This window comes from Leishmania mexicana, chromosome 30 (assembly GCF_000234665.1).
Source record: "Leishmania mexicana MHOM/GT/2001/U1103 complete genome, chromosome 30".
In the NCBI taxonomy this organism is placed as follows: Eukaryota; Euglenozoa; class Kinetoplastea; order Trypanosomatida; family Trypanosomatidae; genus Leishmania; species Leishmania mexicana.
The window spans coordinates 354684-369585 of NC_018334.1; the positions used below are offsets into that span (position 1 = coordinate 354684).

Below are 14902 nucleotides of genomic sequence, written 5' to 3' on the forward strand. Positions count from 1 at the left end.
CTCACGTGCGGCAGCATACAATCCGGTGGTCCCGGCGTTCTGCCTACGGGCTGTTTATGCCAGTCGGGTGCGCCGCTCACGCATCGCCACGGGCCATGCGGGCTACTGAGTGCGACTACCCTCGAGGAAAGCGAGACCGCCGATTGGCCTCGTCACGCACGCAAAGGAACAACGAAGAGGGAGGAGCACAGGCGCAGTTCGATTCCCGCACAGCCCTCCCCCCTCTTCCGCCCTCGAAGCCAACGACGTCGTGCGGCTGAAAGCAGTCTCTTCAGTCAGCGTGGGCGGAGGAGAGCCCGTGCGAGGTGAGGCAGGCACGGCACGGTCCGCGAAACGGGACCGCACCGGTACGACATCACGCAGCCAAAGCCACCGGCGCATCACACGCCGTGACCGCTTTGCAGCACAGTGTAATGCTGCAGAGAAAATAGGCGGAGGTTCAAAGGTCACGGAGCCCGGCCACAGGCGCGGAGCCAAGCATTACAGTCGGCAGACCTTTCCGTGGGCGTGCGGGACGTGCAAGAGCCACAGGCACAGGGACACCGCGCAGTGCGTGGGAGCAGGGGCAGCGGGGAGAGCGGCGGCATGCCAGGCTCATGCGCGTGCGCCGGCCCGGACCATCCAGCCGGGGATGGAGGAAAGCAACAGGCGCGAGAGAGCAGCACACGCACGGCCAGAGGGGAAGAAGAGGGGACAACAACGCGAGGGGCGCGAAGCAGAGGAGGCGCACGCAAAGTCGCGCCCACCAAGCCAACACAAGCCCCTCGCTGGGCAGGCAGAAGATGAGGGCGAAAAGGGCCTGCCGCAGCTGTCTCTCACCCTTCCGCTGTTGCGCTTGGCACACCTCGGACGCTGCGCCGCGTGCTCGTCGCTCAGGTGGAGGCCTGCGCCCGTGGCGCCGCCACCGCCGAGCGCCTTCTCTCTGCACCTCTCCACTAGCGCCGTGCGCGGCGCGGGCGTCGGGGCCTTGACAGCATCATCGGCCTGTCCCAGGTGGGCATTGCTAGCCGCTCCGTCGGCTCGGGGGCCCAGCACGGCGGCCGCGGTGCCGTCCACGACCGAGTGCACAGGCGACACCGTCACGCGGCCCTCGTCGGCAGCGCGTGTCGTCACCCCCCCCTCCCCCTCTCCCCGCGTGCCTTTGTGCCCCTCCCCCGCACAAGCCCCCGGGGAGCAACCCCTCGGGCGTGCACGGGCGGCATCCACGGACACCGCGAAGCAGGGACACTCAATCACAGGAGACGCAGCGGCGGCACGTGCGCCGTGCTGGGGACAAGAGCTGCGCACCCGCACCGCCTGCCCCGCACAGGTGTCGATGGCGGTCGCGGCCGGGACACGGCCACCGGCGCGTACTCGAGTTCCAGCACCCTTTCGCAGCCGCAAGTGGCACCACCAGCGCATCCGAGGCGAGCGCCCGCATGTGCGCCGCAACGAGCTTGCCGACATACACCCGTCGATAGTCGCTGGCCGCATTCCGCAGGAGCCCAAACATGGCATCCACGTGCCCCCGGCACACCGACATGCACGGCCTTCTGCATGTGGGGAGCCGTCACGGCGGCGTGCGCGCCCGTGTGCGTGTTTGGGGGTGGGGGAGGGGGCTGCAGTAGCCGATCAGAGAAGACTGCTAGTGGTAGCGACAGCTTGCCTCCACGAGCGCCAGCGTCGACAAGATAGACGCCGTGCGCGACACGCGCCGCCGCTCCCGCTCGCTGGCTCGTGCGCTGTCTCTGCCTGCCCCTGCAGCATCGTGCCGCGGCACAGCAGCAGCAGCAGCGATCCCCAGGCCCCGACCCCTGCGGTGGCCGACAAAGACACCGCCATCGCCGAGGCTCTCCTCCCTCCACAGCGTCGCGCAGCGCAGCAGAATGCGAGTGTGGCTGGTAGGGAACAGCCAGTCGCGCGCGGCTGCAGACACGCCAGCGCAATATCCACCACGAACGTGGGCAATATTATCCAATGAACCCCTCACTGGGTGCTTACATTGAAAAAGGGTAGCATTGACAGTGTGGTGTCACAGAGTCAGAAGTGCTCTGGAAACTAGCTGTTTTTAGCTCTGCTCTGCGTAGTATGTACCCTGAAATAACGACGCTTTCTCGTGACCTTGGCGACTTCAGTGTACAGCCAAGTCAATTGAGCCTCTTCGAAATGCTGCCGGGTGTACGGTGCTCCGCACCTCCGCTTCCTCACCTGCCTCCTTGGCAGCTGCCGGTTCGCTCTTGATGTTTGTGTCGCTCTGTTTCTCATCTCATCTCTCTCTATATCTTCACAGTTAGCATGGGGTGTGCCGGGGTACAAGTGCCAGGATGCGCCGCATCGTCTGCACGAAGTACGGCCATGACAAAGACAAAGCAGAGCTCTTCGGCGGTTCGGCAATTGCTTTAAGAGGCACGGATGGCCGTCACTCGTCTTTCGGCACATCCCTGCAGGGTGACGCCCACAACCCAGCAGAAGAGAAAGACGGATGAAGGGAAACGAAACCGAAGGAGGCGGGACTCTTTCGGCAACTTTGCGTAGCAAACAAGTAGAGGGAGGGTGTTGCTGGAGTGGTGAGCCGCGGCGTCGCCTGATGTTTCCACGATTCACAGTGACATGGTGCAGGTCTGTTTTCTTCTATTTTTTTTCTTGGAGGGGAGTGGGAGGGGCGGCAATTTGGGATCACGTAAGGGAGTGTCAGGGAGCGGTGTAGTCTCTGTGGTGGCCGCTGCTCCAGTGATGTTGTGAGGCCATTGCTTCGTAAGGACGTGTATAGAGCAACGGTGACAGCGTAAACAGTGCAAAGAAAAAGGCAAAACACAAACACACGCGCATATATATATATATACATAGGCGGGTAGGTCACCATCGGTGACGGAGGCGGAAAGTTATGCAAGTGAGGGAGTAACAATAGGAAGGCTGTGAAGAGTGGTTGCTCGACTCTCACGAGGGAATCGAATTCGTCGCACGGTTGTGGGGAGCCCACGTTTTACGTATTTGTTGTCACCCTTATACCGAAGGACACGAAGCGCACCAAGGCAAAGGACGCTCTCTGGATATACCTCCAGCGTGAGAGAAAGGAGAAGGGGAAACCAAAACTCCAAGCGAGAACGTCACGAAGCGCGCACCAACACCGCCAACCAGGAAGCTGACTCGAGCAGCGGAACCCCCCCCCCTGCACAAGTAGGGAGCATCACTAACCCGGCATCACGATATTCCTAGCTAGGCGTGCGGTCCCTCTCTCGTCTTTCTCGGATAGCCCGTATTCTCATCTCGCTTACTATTTTTCTCATGGCAGCTCACCTGCGTCACATGTGTGCCTCCGTAAAGACGCTCCTTTTTTTTTTACTTCGTCGTTGCCTTTCGAGGGTGTACTTCCGAGTATGCGGGCGTGTATGGAAACGGTCTGTGGGGGGGGGGGCAAAGGCGGGTTGGTAAGAGAGGGAGGGAGGAAAGGGGTGGCAGCGCACACCGCCCATGAAGGCCGAATTCTCGTTGCAGACACGTGGAAAAAAGAAGAAAAAAAAACACACGCGCACGCGCACACACACACAGCGGAAAAGACACACATCCCACTTTGCGCTTAGAGTGGCCGCACGGACAAAACGAAGAAGTACAAAAAAAACGAAAAGTTACCAAAGAAGCCCGTGAAGAGATGGACGGAGAAGCGCGGGAGGCGGGGGGAGGGACGCGACGGGGAGCCGCTGCGAGCGTAATGGATCGACACTGACCAAAGCAACGGCCTTGTACGGTGGAGGAGGGCCAAAGGCAGAGGATTAGGTAGCTCGGTAGAGTATCCGACTCGCGCACGTCCACACATCACTTCCCAATAGCTCGATGTGAAGGGCATTACAGAAAAATAGAAGAGCACTACCAAAGAGGGCATCGAGTAATAGAGCGCCCCACACGGCGTTGGTTCAGGCAGAAACGGCGATCACGCACACTCCATCAGTACGCCGCTGGCAAGCCTGTGGGTGGGGCAGATAACGTCCAAAGTGTGTGCTGCGTGAAGGTATCAGAGGTGCAATACACTTTCTTTCAGGACTTTCTCCTTCGGCATAGGCGAACCCGCCTATGATAAAAGCCCTGCACGAAGGTTTACAGCTACAAGAGTACGTCACGGGGGATGAGGAGAACGTGAACGTGCCGGCTGAGCGGCTGTGAGCGAGAGAACCTTTAGGGAGATGGAGCCAACGTCAGAGAGAGAGACTCACACGTGCGCCCCCCAGCCCTACCTTTACTTCAACCCTTTCATTTATTGCGTGTTAGTGCCGTCAGTCCCTGCTGTGTGCTTGGGTGTTGTCAAGGTGAGGGCGGATGGGGGGTAGGGGTGCCCGCACGAACACACGTTAAGAGCAGAGATACATGCACACCATCACCGGATGAGAGAGAAGAGCACCAGCCACAGAGATAAGCTTCAGCCATGCGAGCATTTTCGTTTTCAGCGTATTCTTTACATCCTGCATGGCATGGCATTCGCCCCGCCAACGTCAGCGCGCGTCTTCTCTGTCTCTCTTCTCGTTTTTATCGTATTCCGGGCGCAATGCTGCATCGCTGTCGTGCCCTCCAGCGCGTAAATGGGGGCGGAGAGGCCTCATCAGGGCCACTCACGTCCCGCCCCACCGACCCACCCCACCACGCCGTCGGATGCTGCAGGGGGGACAGGGTGGGGGGTGGGCTGGTACAGGACCAACGAAAAGGAGACGGGAGACCGCAACACCATCACGGAAGAGCTCCAGCGTTCGAAGAAACGAAAGAAACAAAAAAGGCGAAGTACAGTGGAGAAATGTAAAAAAAAAGAACAAAAAATCACACAACACACCCACACCCACACACCCACACACGGACAGACACGCAACTGTCCCGCGCACCGGAGACAACCACCACAGAGCGCCCACCCACTCACGCCATAGAAAACACAAACACACAAGCACACAAGCACACACACATACACATGCGGGCTCACGCGCGCACAGCATCTCGTCCCTAAATGGGCTCCGCGACGTTCTTGCCGTGGCCAGGGTCGCTCTCCACCGCCGTCATCACCACGGACCCCGGCAGGTGCAGTTCATCGGGGCGCTTGTACGCAACGTACAGTGCCGCAATCACGCCAACCACCGTGATGCCGAGGCACACCCACACAAGCGGGAACTCCTCCTTGGACTTTGCCGCCGCCACCGACAGGCACGCCGCCAGGGCGACAATCAGCAGCTGCATCGCGGACATGGCTTCGTTGAAAAGGGGTATGAAAGATCGGACAGTGTGGGCTGGAGAGCAGCACGAGGAGTACGATGCTTGCGAGTTCGAAAACCTTGAAAAGTAAAACAACAAAACAAAATGCGGTGAAGGAAGACGGAGCTCAGCTAAATCTGCGAGAAGCGCAAACACCCCGCCACCACCCACCACCGAGAGAAAGGCATGATGGAGACGTCAAGAAGAGGAGGGCAAGCAGCAGAGTAGCGACGCTTTTTTTTGCGTTCGAGGAGAGGGCAGATAGCATAAAGGTGCCGCCTTGAGTCTTTCAACGACACGTCCACAGCCCCCCCCCCTCCCTGGCGATTGGCGGAGAGGCGTGACGAGCTCGGCGTTCATGTGAATGGAGAGGCTAACCGACGAGACAGTCGGTGTCGTGCGCATGTTGTTCATTTGGCTTTGAGCTTCAAAAGGGGTATTTTGTTCAGTAGGCATTAGCAGCTAGTCTGCGCAGAGTGCACGTTTTTCTGGCATCACCCGACAACGAGCTCCGCGCGAGCATCTAATCGAGGCTGAGACAGACACGCAGCCCTTCCCAAGACACCACCTTTTACCACAGAGCTGCATCCTGTCACGCGTCCGGCGGTCTCCTGGCGAGTCGCAGCTTCAGTACGTGAGCAGAGCGAAATAAGCGTACAACACGGTCCGGCTTTCTGGCAGAGGTATCGTTTACGTGCGTCACGTAAGGGTACTCCTGCAGCAAGTCGGCAGCCGATTTTCTCGATAGTGGTACCCTTTCCGTCTTTTCATCCGCTTCCTGTGTGCATGAAAGCTGGACACAAATCGCAGCTGCATGGCTGCTGACGTCGTGGGAGCAGCGGAGGCGAACCTTGAAGTTAGATGTGTTCGTGCGAGCCCGAAGTGCCTGAAAGGGCCATTTAGCCGTGTTGCGTTTGCGTTCAAACACAACGTCCACAAACGGATGCGGATCGTTGGCGGTTCGCCTCGATTTCGGGAGAGATGTCGTTGACCTCTCAGTAGTGAGGCATCGTCTGTCAGGTGGGCCGCGGCTGCACGGAAGCTCGCCGGGGTTAGCAGACGGAGATGTCACAGCGCCGCCGCGGGTGGTTCTCATTGGGGTGCCTTGCCCGGTTGAACTCGGTGGCTGATCCTGATGCCTCACCGACACAATGGCCTTGAGGAATTCAGCATCTGTGTGGGAAAGTGACAATGGTCCGCCTGAGGCTATTCCTGTTTGCGCTACGTTCTGTCGAGCACCCCTGCAACGCTTGTGGTCTGGCCTCTCGCTCATCGCCTCTTTGCCGTTTTCTGCGGCACCTTGCCATTCGTCGGCACTTTTCGCCGATGACGTGTAAGATGCGACGGTGGTTGGCAGTGGCGACGGTGGCGTCGTGGATTCGTCGAGAGCCTTCGAGAACGCGCTGAATAACTCCTGGACCGTTGCGTATCGTTGGCCCTCGCGTCTGGCACACATGTCGGCATCCGTGGCCCCATGGGTGGCGGTCGTCCGCTCTGGCGGCTCCGGAGCCGCGGACCGTTCACAGTGACGCACCCGCGCAAGACGCAAGAAGCGGCGGTGGTGCGGGCTAACGGCCAGCCGCGTGTGTAGCCGGATGTCGAGGAAGTGGAAGACAGCTGCAACACACTTCGCGTTTTCTGCATCCTGCGCATCCGGCTGCTCGGGGCTACTGTTACCCGGGAAACTGGCGCTGTCCACTTCCTTTGGTTTTGGGTGCCCGCGCTGCAAATGTCTGTGGCCATCTCGCACCCGGTGAAGCATTACTTCAAAGTTTAATAGATATGCAACGAGGTACCGCAGCCGCACCATCTCACTCAAGAGCAGCCACAGCTTGTCTCGTGTGGACAGCAACACCGGTGCGGAGTTCGCCTTTGCGCTCGTGTCCCCATTCCGGAGAGAAACACGGAAAAGCGCGTCGGAGACGTTCGAGCGCGGCCGATCGCTGAGCGCCGCTGCAACGTCCGCGTGACTCGAGACGAAGCGGAAGAGATGCGTCGACCGAAGTGACGCACATTCTACCCGCTGCTGGCGAGATTTCGCGTACGATGAGGGCGAGACGCGCACAAAGTACAAGAGCTCATCAAAGCTGAACAAGTCGTCTCGCAGCTCACGGAGGGGCAAGGACGGCGGTGAAGGCATGCCTGGCACCTCGTCAAGCAGAATGAGGCGATCATCAGCGGCCTCATGGGAGGCACCCTCCACTTGCCTCTTCAGGGCAAGAGATTCTAGTCTTCGGAGAACACCGCGGTGGCAGTTCTGTGCAGCGCCCCACAGGCGCTGGCGAAGCTCCTTCTGAACCGCGGGCTGCCGCAGCACATCGACAAGGAAGTTTGCCGCCTGCGCGCGGTCCCACTGGAGACTCGTCACGTCATCCACACGTAGTAGGGGGCTGTCTTTGAAGACAAAGGGGGCAGTGGGGCATGGTAACTTGGCATCGGGGTAGACGTGTGGTCCGCCATACCAAGCGTGAAGGATGGCGTGCTCGGCGATTGCAGAGACGAGCGTGTGCGGTATAGTCGCCAGCAAAAACGGAAGCGAGCCCCCACTGAAGAAGGACGTAGACGTCGGCTCTGCTGTACTTGTGGGAGACGCCAAGGCACACCACGTCCCCCCCAACCCCAACCTGTCGCTGGCCAGCATATTGGCAGCACGCCACAAACGTTGGTAGTCCATGATGCGGCGCTCTATCGCCTTCGACATCTGCGATACAGTCGGCCAACGTACCACCGCCGCTGCCGGAGCACCAGCAGCAGAAGCAACACAAGTGGCAGACGAGGACGATTCCTGGGCAGGACCGGCATCAGCCGACTCCGCAGTGGCGGACGCAGGCGCTGCGGGCGGCGCGTCGGCCTCACTTGTGCAACTCGCCGACTGCCGTGCAGCAGGTTCGAGCGTGGAGTTGTCATCAAGGGAGTCATAGTCAGTGCTGCAAAGCCCACGAAGGTCAGAGATGTCGTCGGGTTTTGCGTGAGAGAGGCCGCGTGCACGTGCAACAACTTTTGCGTACGAAAACGGCTGCACATGAAGCGCCACCAGGAGCTGCTTGCGCGCCTCTCTGTATTGCTCCTGTATCGCAGCTAGCTCGCTTTCCGCGATGTCCCCGCAATCAGCGGGCTGCGCCTTGCACCCTGATGAACCCTTGTGTGGGTGCGCAGAAGCGGTATCACCATGGGCAACACCCATGCGTGTCAGATACTCCGACACCCACGGACGACGCACCGAAGCACTACAGCAGTGTATCTTACTCGGTAGCATCGTAGCGTTGAACCAAATGCTCAAAAACGAATACGGTGTCCAAGGCGCATGAAGACCTCCTCGACAAGGTCCGCTGCTGTCTGGTCGGGCGTCGGTAAACACCCGTCCCGGCTCCGCTCCATGCCGTTGCACGCAAACGAGGCAGGCAGTCGTCACACCTCAGCGTTGTCCTCCGGCTCTGCCCCGGCACTGCGGTCCTTCTGGCAAAGTGGGAATGGGAATGAGAAGACGAGGAAGGAGACGGCAGAGTGGAGCAACACCTCGCCATGCGGAGACGGTGAGGGAGGGGGGAGGGCACATCCGGTGCGCCGCACGGTTTCTGAGGCAGTTCAGCACGTGCCTACAGACATGTCCATGCGCCACGCATACGACACTCTTCAGAACACCAAAAGACACTATGAAGAAAAGGCGTACCGTCGATCCCACCTTTTGACGAAGGGGATGGGGGAGGGGCGGGGGCAAAGACGGGACTGGCCGCAGCACAGACCTGCCCTCTGTTAGCCCATGGGCCGCCACACGCCGCTCTGCAACAAGGCTCCCTTGACACACCCCCAGGCGAAGGGCTGCTTCCTTGCTTGTGTTCTTGTCTCTTCCGTTGTCTACTGTTCCCGTAAAGGATCCGTCAAGCAAAACCGCGCTAACGAGGCGCACGCCCGCCCCGCCAGTCACGCATCCAAGCACAGCAAGATTGCGTGGCAACGAAGGCTGCGTCGCGTCGCGCGTGTGTACCCACTCGTGATCCAACCGAAAAGAGAATGAAGAAAGCAAGGCAGGTGCAATCATTGCCCGGCACAAGAGAACGCGATGCACAGCGAAAGAAGCAAGCACGCGGAGCGCTGCGTCACAGCTCGTTGGCGCCTGAGGACAAGACTCGAGAAGCACTTCTATGGTAGGGGACAACAGGTGGACGGTGCAAAGAAAAAAAAGAAAAACATGCCGGCCCTCGCACGTTGCGGCGTCTATGGAGACGTTAAAGTGCTCCGCAGATGGCCACAAGCGATGGCCACAACACTCGAAAGAGCGGAAGCATGGCGTCGCGAGAAACACGCCAGGCCCGAGAAGGAAAGCGCGTAGCCGAGTGCACATGCGCGGAATCCCACCAAAACATCTGGTGATGCACGCCTTTTTCATGTGAAAGACGACCGCAGTCGCACAGCACCAGACCTGTACAGCCTCTGCGCACTCGGTGAGGAGCGTGCGCAAAACGGTTACCGGTGTCCCTGTGTGCCTACTTGCGAAGAAAGCGTAGCGTCATGCGAGTGAGCTGACTAATATGCTTCAGCGTCGCCTCGGCATCCGACGCTGGCGTGCCGTTCACCGCGGCGATGTACCACGTGGTGGGCTGCTTCCTAAAGTTGTTGAAGAAGGGATGCTGGCGCACCCTTGCCTTGCGACTGCTTGGCAGACTCATCAACCGCAGAGGCAGCTGCTGCGGTGCCTCGGAGGCATCCGTGAGGCGCCCAATCGGGAGTCCCCACGGCGTATCCACGGAAGGCCGCTCCAGCACCATCTCATCCTCGGAAAGATGGGTGAGCTTGACCTCGTTGTCGAACGTGCAAGGTTCCACGGGCTCTCCTTCCGGTTTTTGTGGGCGAGCGGCTGGTGGCTCGCTCGCGTCGCTCGCTGTCTTTTCAGCCTCTATCCCACCTCTATTTTGTGCGGTGGCCTCCCCCAAGGGCACCCTCGTGGGTTCGGTGTCCGCCGCGGGTCGCGAAACCACCGGCGTTTCAGACACAGTGGATTCCGCAAGCAGCTGCTTCAGGGCTTTAGGCTTTCGTTCACGCTTCTTTCCCTTCCTGACGCCCTCCGCCGCAATCACGGTCGCCGCGGCGGCCGGGGATGGTGGAATAGTAACAGACTCCACCAGGGGTGTCTCCATCGCGATCGGCGGGCCCACAGCACTCGGGGCAGCCGCTGCAGTGGGAGCGGCGGCGCGCTGCTGCAAAAATTTGCTAACTGCCGCCTCCACACGGTCTCTGTCGAGGTCATCGCCACTTATCGTATTACGTGGCTCCGCAGCTTCCGCCGATAGCGTCTCTCTGCTGGTCATTGTGGCCGCGACAGGCGCCGCGGTTGTGGTGCTGCGTGAGGCAGTCAGGCGATCTTGTGCGGACTTGGGCATCACGAGCAGCTCCAACACGACAGTCTCGGCTGCCTCGATCAGGAGCTGCACCTGCGTCATGTGTAGCGCCTCAACACCGTTCACTGCCAGTAGTCGGAGGTGCATGCCATATTCGCGCACGAACTCCTTCGCTGGCTTTGACAGAATATGCTTTGAGGGCGCGCGCCAGTAAAGTTGCTCGTCGACCGTGAAGCCCCACTCCGCTGCGGTGCTCTGCCGGCGCAGAACCAGCGTCACGCGCTGGCCGGAGGTGCCCTCGCCGCCCTGTGGTGGAGCCAGAAAGGCCACCTCCGTCGGCAGCGAGCGGGCCTCCGCCTTAAACGAGCTCGACTTGAGCACCAGCTGTACGTTCTTGCGTCCCTCTGTCGCGGACTGTAAGGTCTGCAGCAGATGGCGCGTATAGGCCGCGTAATCGCCGCGCGCCACAGGTTCGACCGACCGCCCCTTAATCATCACGATGGATGCGCCTTGCGGGGCGGACTGCAGAAGGTCGTGCAGCTTTCTCGCCTTCTCGAAGACGCGCAGGCTCACATCGATGTCCACCAGCGCGCCCTGCTCGTTGAGCAACAGCCCCCACGGCGTGTCTGGCGTCGGCCGGTGCAAGTCAACGACAGCAGTGCCATCCTGCTCATTGAGCTTCACCCGTGTCACCTGCGTGTAGGACATCGGTGGCGAGCTCATGGTCGACTCGAGGACGAGCACCCAATCGCAGAGTTGGTAGAAGTACTGCGGGTAGACCGGTGCCAGCCGCCGCGCTGCCTCCTCAGCGCTACTATCGCGCACTGCTGCCTTGATGATAGGCACGGTGAGCATGACGTTATTGTAGACCGCCACAAAGTCTTCCAACAGCGTCTGTGTTACGACAAGCGCCGCGACACTCTCCGCGGAGGTCTTCGTGTGTTTCTTGGCGAGTTCCTCCTGAATGCGACGCTGCAGCTGCAGCGCCACCAGCTCGATGCGCAGCTTCACGCTCACGTAAGAAACCGCGTAGAGTCCCTCCACAGCAGCGTCGATCGGCACTTGCCGCGAGGAGGCGTACGAGCTAAACTGCTTCACCACCGCCGCCTTGTCCGTCGGCGAGACGTCCCTCCGCATATCCGCTGGGAGGGAATCGTAAAGGGCCTGACGCACAATGTCCCTCAACTCACAAAGCACCATTCGTGGCGTGAGGATAACCTGAGAGGTCGGACTCGTGAGCTCGTTGAGGCGTGCCACCATCGTCCCTATCCTGCGAGCGAGAAGCACCGAGTAGTCATCTACGGGGCTCGTCCCGTGTGGTGGTGGCACAGTCGGCGCCGCGCCTTGTCGTGGAGCTGCGCTGCCCAGTAGGCGCGCAGCATCCTTGCTGTAGATGAGATCTGCCGGCTCTTTGCAGCTGCTCAGGCGACTCAGCGCTTCGGTTAGCGTGGAGCTACTCATGTTTGCCAGATATGTCGAGACCACACTTCAGGAGGACTGGGCAAGTGGAGAAGGCGATCGGGAGAGGCGTGCTACCGCGCACGATGGAGGTGCTCAGAACGTACGCGTAGGCAATAAGTGTGTAGTGGTCGCCGTAGACGAGGACGAGGACGACGAGCGATCGAGGGGGTGGGGTCTGGTCTGCGGGAAGGGGCGGCGGGAGACGCGAAGCAAACGACAAGAATGGGGAGATACGTGCTTCTCAGCTGTGATGAACCGCGTGAACTCGAAATCCAGGCGTGGATAAACGTAATGAGAAGGGCGGCGATGACCCTGTCAGAAGCGAGAAAAGGAGAGCAGTGGTGGGGCGTGAAGAGGCGATTGATAGTGAGGGCAGGTTCTCCCGAGGAGCTGAGCACGCCTTATCCTGGGGTGTTGCGCTACGGCGCCCACAGACACTAGACGGCACAACGTACACAGTACAGAGAAGGGCGTTCAAATTTGGTGCAGAAGAGCTTCTTCAGCAGGACGCTGTTGCGACAAGCAACAGCAAACACTTCGAGCGCTGCTATTTACTGGACAGATGAGTCCCGTAGAGGTGAAGCGACACGGTGAACCGATACACGAAGAAAAAGAGGAGATCGATGCAGTTGGGTTCCTGCGCATCCAGTGCAGGCCGAGGCCCGAAAAACGCACGCGCCTTCATGAGCAGCAGTTCGCATGGAAGAGCCAATGACGAAAGGCGAGCCGATACGAAACATACCGCGCCTGTCACTCGCATGCGGGGCGAACAACGACAAAAAAAAACGTTTATTCGCTTTCGACTTCCGCGTGTGTGTCGCGCTGAGCACCGAACGAGTCTGTGAAGATTATTAGCGCGACGCGGCATGGATGCCCTTTTCCAAAGCACGAGGAGAGAGATGAAGAGAGACGCCATCCAGCGACGATTTCATTGCGCCTATCAAAACTCCAGCTCAGCATCAGCATCCTCGGATTGTTCTGCTGGTTCCTCGCTTGAGCTGGCCTCTGCTGCCTGGGTTACATCCAGTACATCTGCGACCTTGTCCATCTTGCGAGGTCGCCCACGCCGCCCGGGGGTTTTCTTCTGCTTCTCTACTTCAAAGAGGCGGCCAGCTGACCGACGGCGCCCACGCTTCGCTACCCCCATTGTCTCCACCTCAGTGGGAGCGTCGACGACGGCCATTTTGGCTGGACGCCCTCGCCGCTTTCGAGTCGGCACCGCCGCATCCTCGGGGCGCGCCTCGTCATCCTCTCCGCCCTCCGCTGGCGTTGCCTCCGCATGCGTAAACCAAAAGTCGTCTGAGGTCTGCCCGACTGCCGTGCTCCGCCATTTCGGATCAAGCAATGCTTCGCGTTTCGTTGATCGCCGACCGCGTGTCCTCACAGGCGCTACCGGCGCAAGCTTGTGCAGCGTCTCCAGTGCGGCTGCATTGATCTCGTCCGCCGCAGAGGCGGCCGTTTCGTCGACCGCCTCCGCATCGGCCGACAAGCCATCGTCGACAGACAAGTCCGTATCTTTTCTGGTCATCTGCTTCACTACCGAGCGAGCGCCGGAGTAGCGTAGCCGCTTTTTGCTCACTTTGGGATTCTTCAGCGATAGACCACGAGCGCGCCGCCCTCGCCTCTTCGCGCCATTCTTGGATGGCGCCCCGACTACCTCGGTGTCATCAGCACCGAGAGCACCCGTCACTGGCACCTTTGGCTTTCGCCCACGCTTCTTGGGAGTGCGCGTTGCCTCGGCTTCATCCTCTTCTCTTTCCATGCCAGTGTCCACCTGCCTAGGATCAGACGGGCTGTCGGCAACGGCAGACACGGCGCACTGCACAATCACATCGCGGCCGCTGTCGAACAGCTCCTGCACCGTCGTCTTCGTCAAACTAGCGATGCCGTTGATGCTTGTCACCCGAACAGAGTTCGTGTGTGCAGCCTTCCCGTTGCCAAGCACGCTCTTTAGAGCAGCCGACGACGCCACGAGATCGGCGCTCATGCCACGAACAAAGCACTGCTCATCACAGCCACCAAACGACTGGAACTTGCAGTCAACGCCGAAGCTCTCGCTGTTGCGGAAGCGGTGGAGATGAAAGGTAAGAGTCGCATGACTACCCGTGGGGGGCCTGCCCATTCCAGGAAATGGCATCGACTCGATGAGCGAGACCGAAACGACCCTGACCGCGTAAAGCGGAAGGCTGCGCAAGAGCATGGCAACGGAGATGCAGCTGCTCGACTTTCTTTTTCGTTTCCGTTGTCCGTTGCTCGCTTTGCAGAAGATTACCCGGCGAGCTGATACGCGATGCGTAGGAGAGAAAACTGTGAGTGAAGCGTCACCCTCCGCGGTAGGCGCCGGTGTGAGTAGAGGTGAAGATGGCAAGAATGTGTTTGCTCTATGAGTCACTGCGCGTGCCCCTTGTATACGATGCACTGCCACTCCAAGGTTACGGCGTCTATGGATAAATGTAGATATCTTTTCTTGCTTCCGCTTTTTCCGTCAGTGGCTGCTGCCTGTGCACGAAACATACGCCCTGCGGTGTCCTCGTGCGGGCGATACCACCCCAGCCACACCACCTTTTGATTTGCCCTCTTTTGTGTTGTTGCGGCCGTTTGACGCTAGCAGGTATAAGTGGCTGCAAAGATTGCGTGGGGCATGTATGGAAGTGTTCGGGTTTCTGCTGCAGCTGGCGGCGGTGGCGGCGGTGGCGGCGGCACTCTTCCCACGCCGTGCCTCCCCCGTGTCCTATTTTGTGGCTGCGGTCGAGCACAGATGAGACGAAGAGCGGTGTACGCACCATCAAAAAGGATTGCAAAAGAAGGGAGGAAAGCAGCACGTGCGCTGAGAGGGGCACAGCACACACCCCAGAGAAGTGGGGGCGGGCGGGGCGGGGTGTCGACGACACCCCGATCAC

The 14902-nt window shown here is 59.9% G+C and overlaps 3 protein-coding genes across 3 annotated transcripts; all 3 read right to left on the minus strand.

Moving 5' to 3' along the window:
* Window positions 1–5797: 5797 nt before the first annotated feature.
* LMXM_30_0970 (conserved hypothetical protein) lies at window positions 5798–8461 on the minus strand (the record flags this gene model as incomplete). The annotated part of the gene is made up of 1 exon (XM_003877565.1): window positions 5798–8461. One exon carries the CDS (start codon window positions 8459–8461, stop codon window positions 5798–5800), a length of 2664 nt encoding a protein of 887 aa, XP_003877614.1.
* Window positions 8462–9689: 1228 nt separating this feature from the next.
* LMXM_30_0980 (conserved hypothetical protein) lies at window positions 9690–12002 on the minus strand (the record flags this gene model as incomplete). The annotated part of the gene is made up of 1 exon (XM_003877566.1): window positions 9690–12002. One exon carries the CDS (start codon window positions 12000–12002, stop codon window positions 9690–9692), a length of 2313 nt encoding a protein of 770 aa, XP_003877615.1.
* Window positions 12003–12942: 940 nt separating this feature from the next.
* Window positions 12943–14202, minus strand: LMXM_30_0990 (hypothetical protein, unknown function; the record flags this gene model as incomplete). Its single annotated transcript, XM_003877567.1, has 1 exon — window positions 12943–14202. The coding sequence occupies one exon, from the start codon at window positions 14200–14202 to the stop codon at window positions 12943–12945; it is 1260 nt and encodes a 419-aa protein (XP_003877616.1).
* Between the last annotated feature and the right edge of the window lie 700 nt (window positions 14203–14902).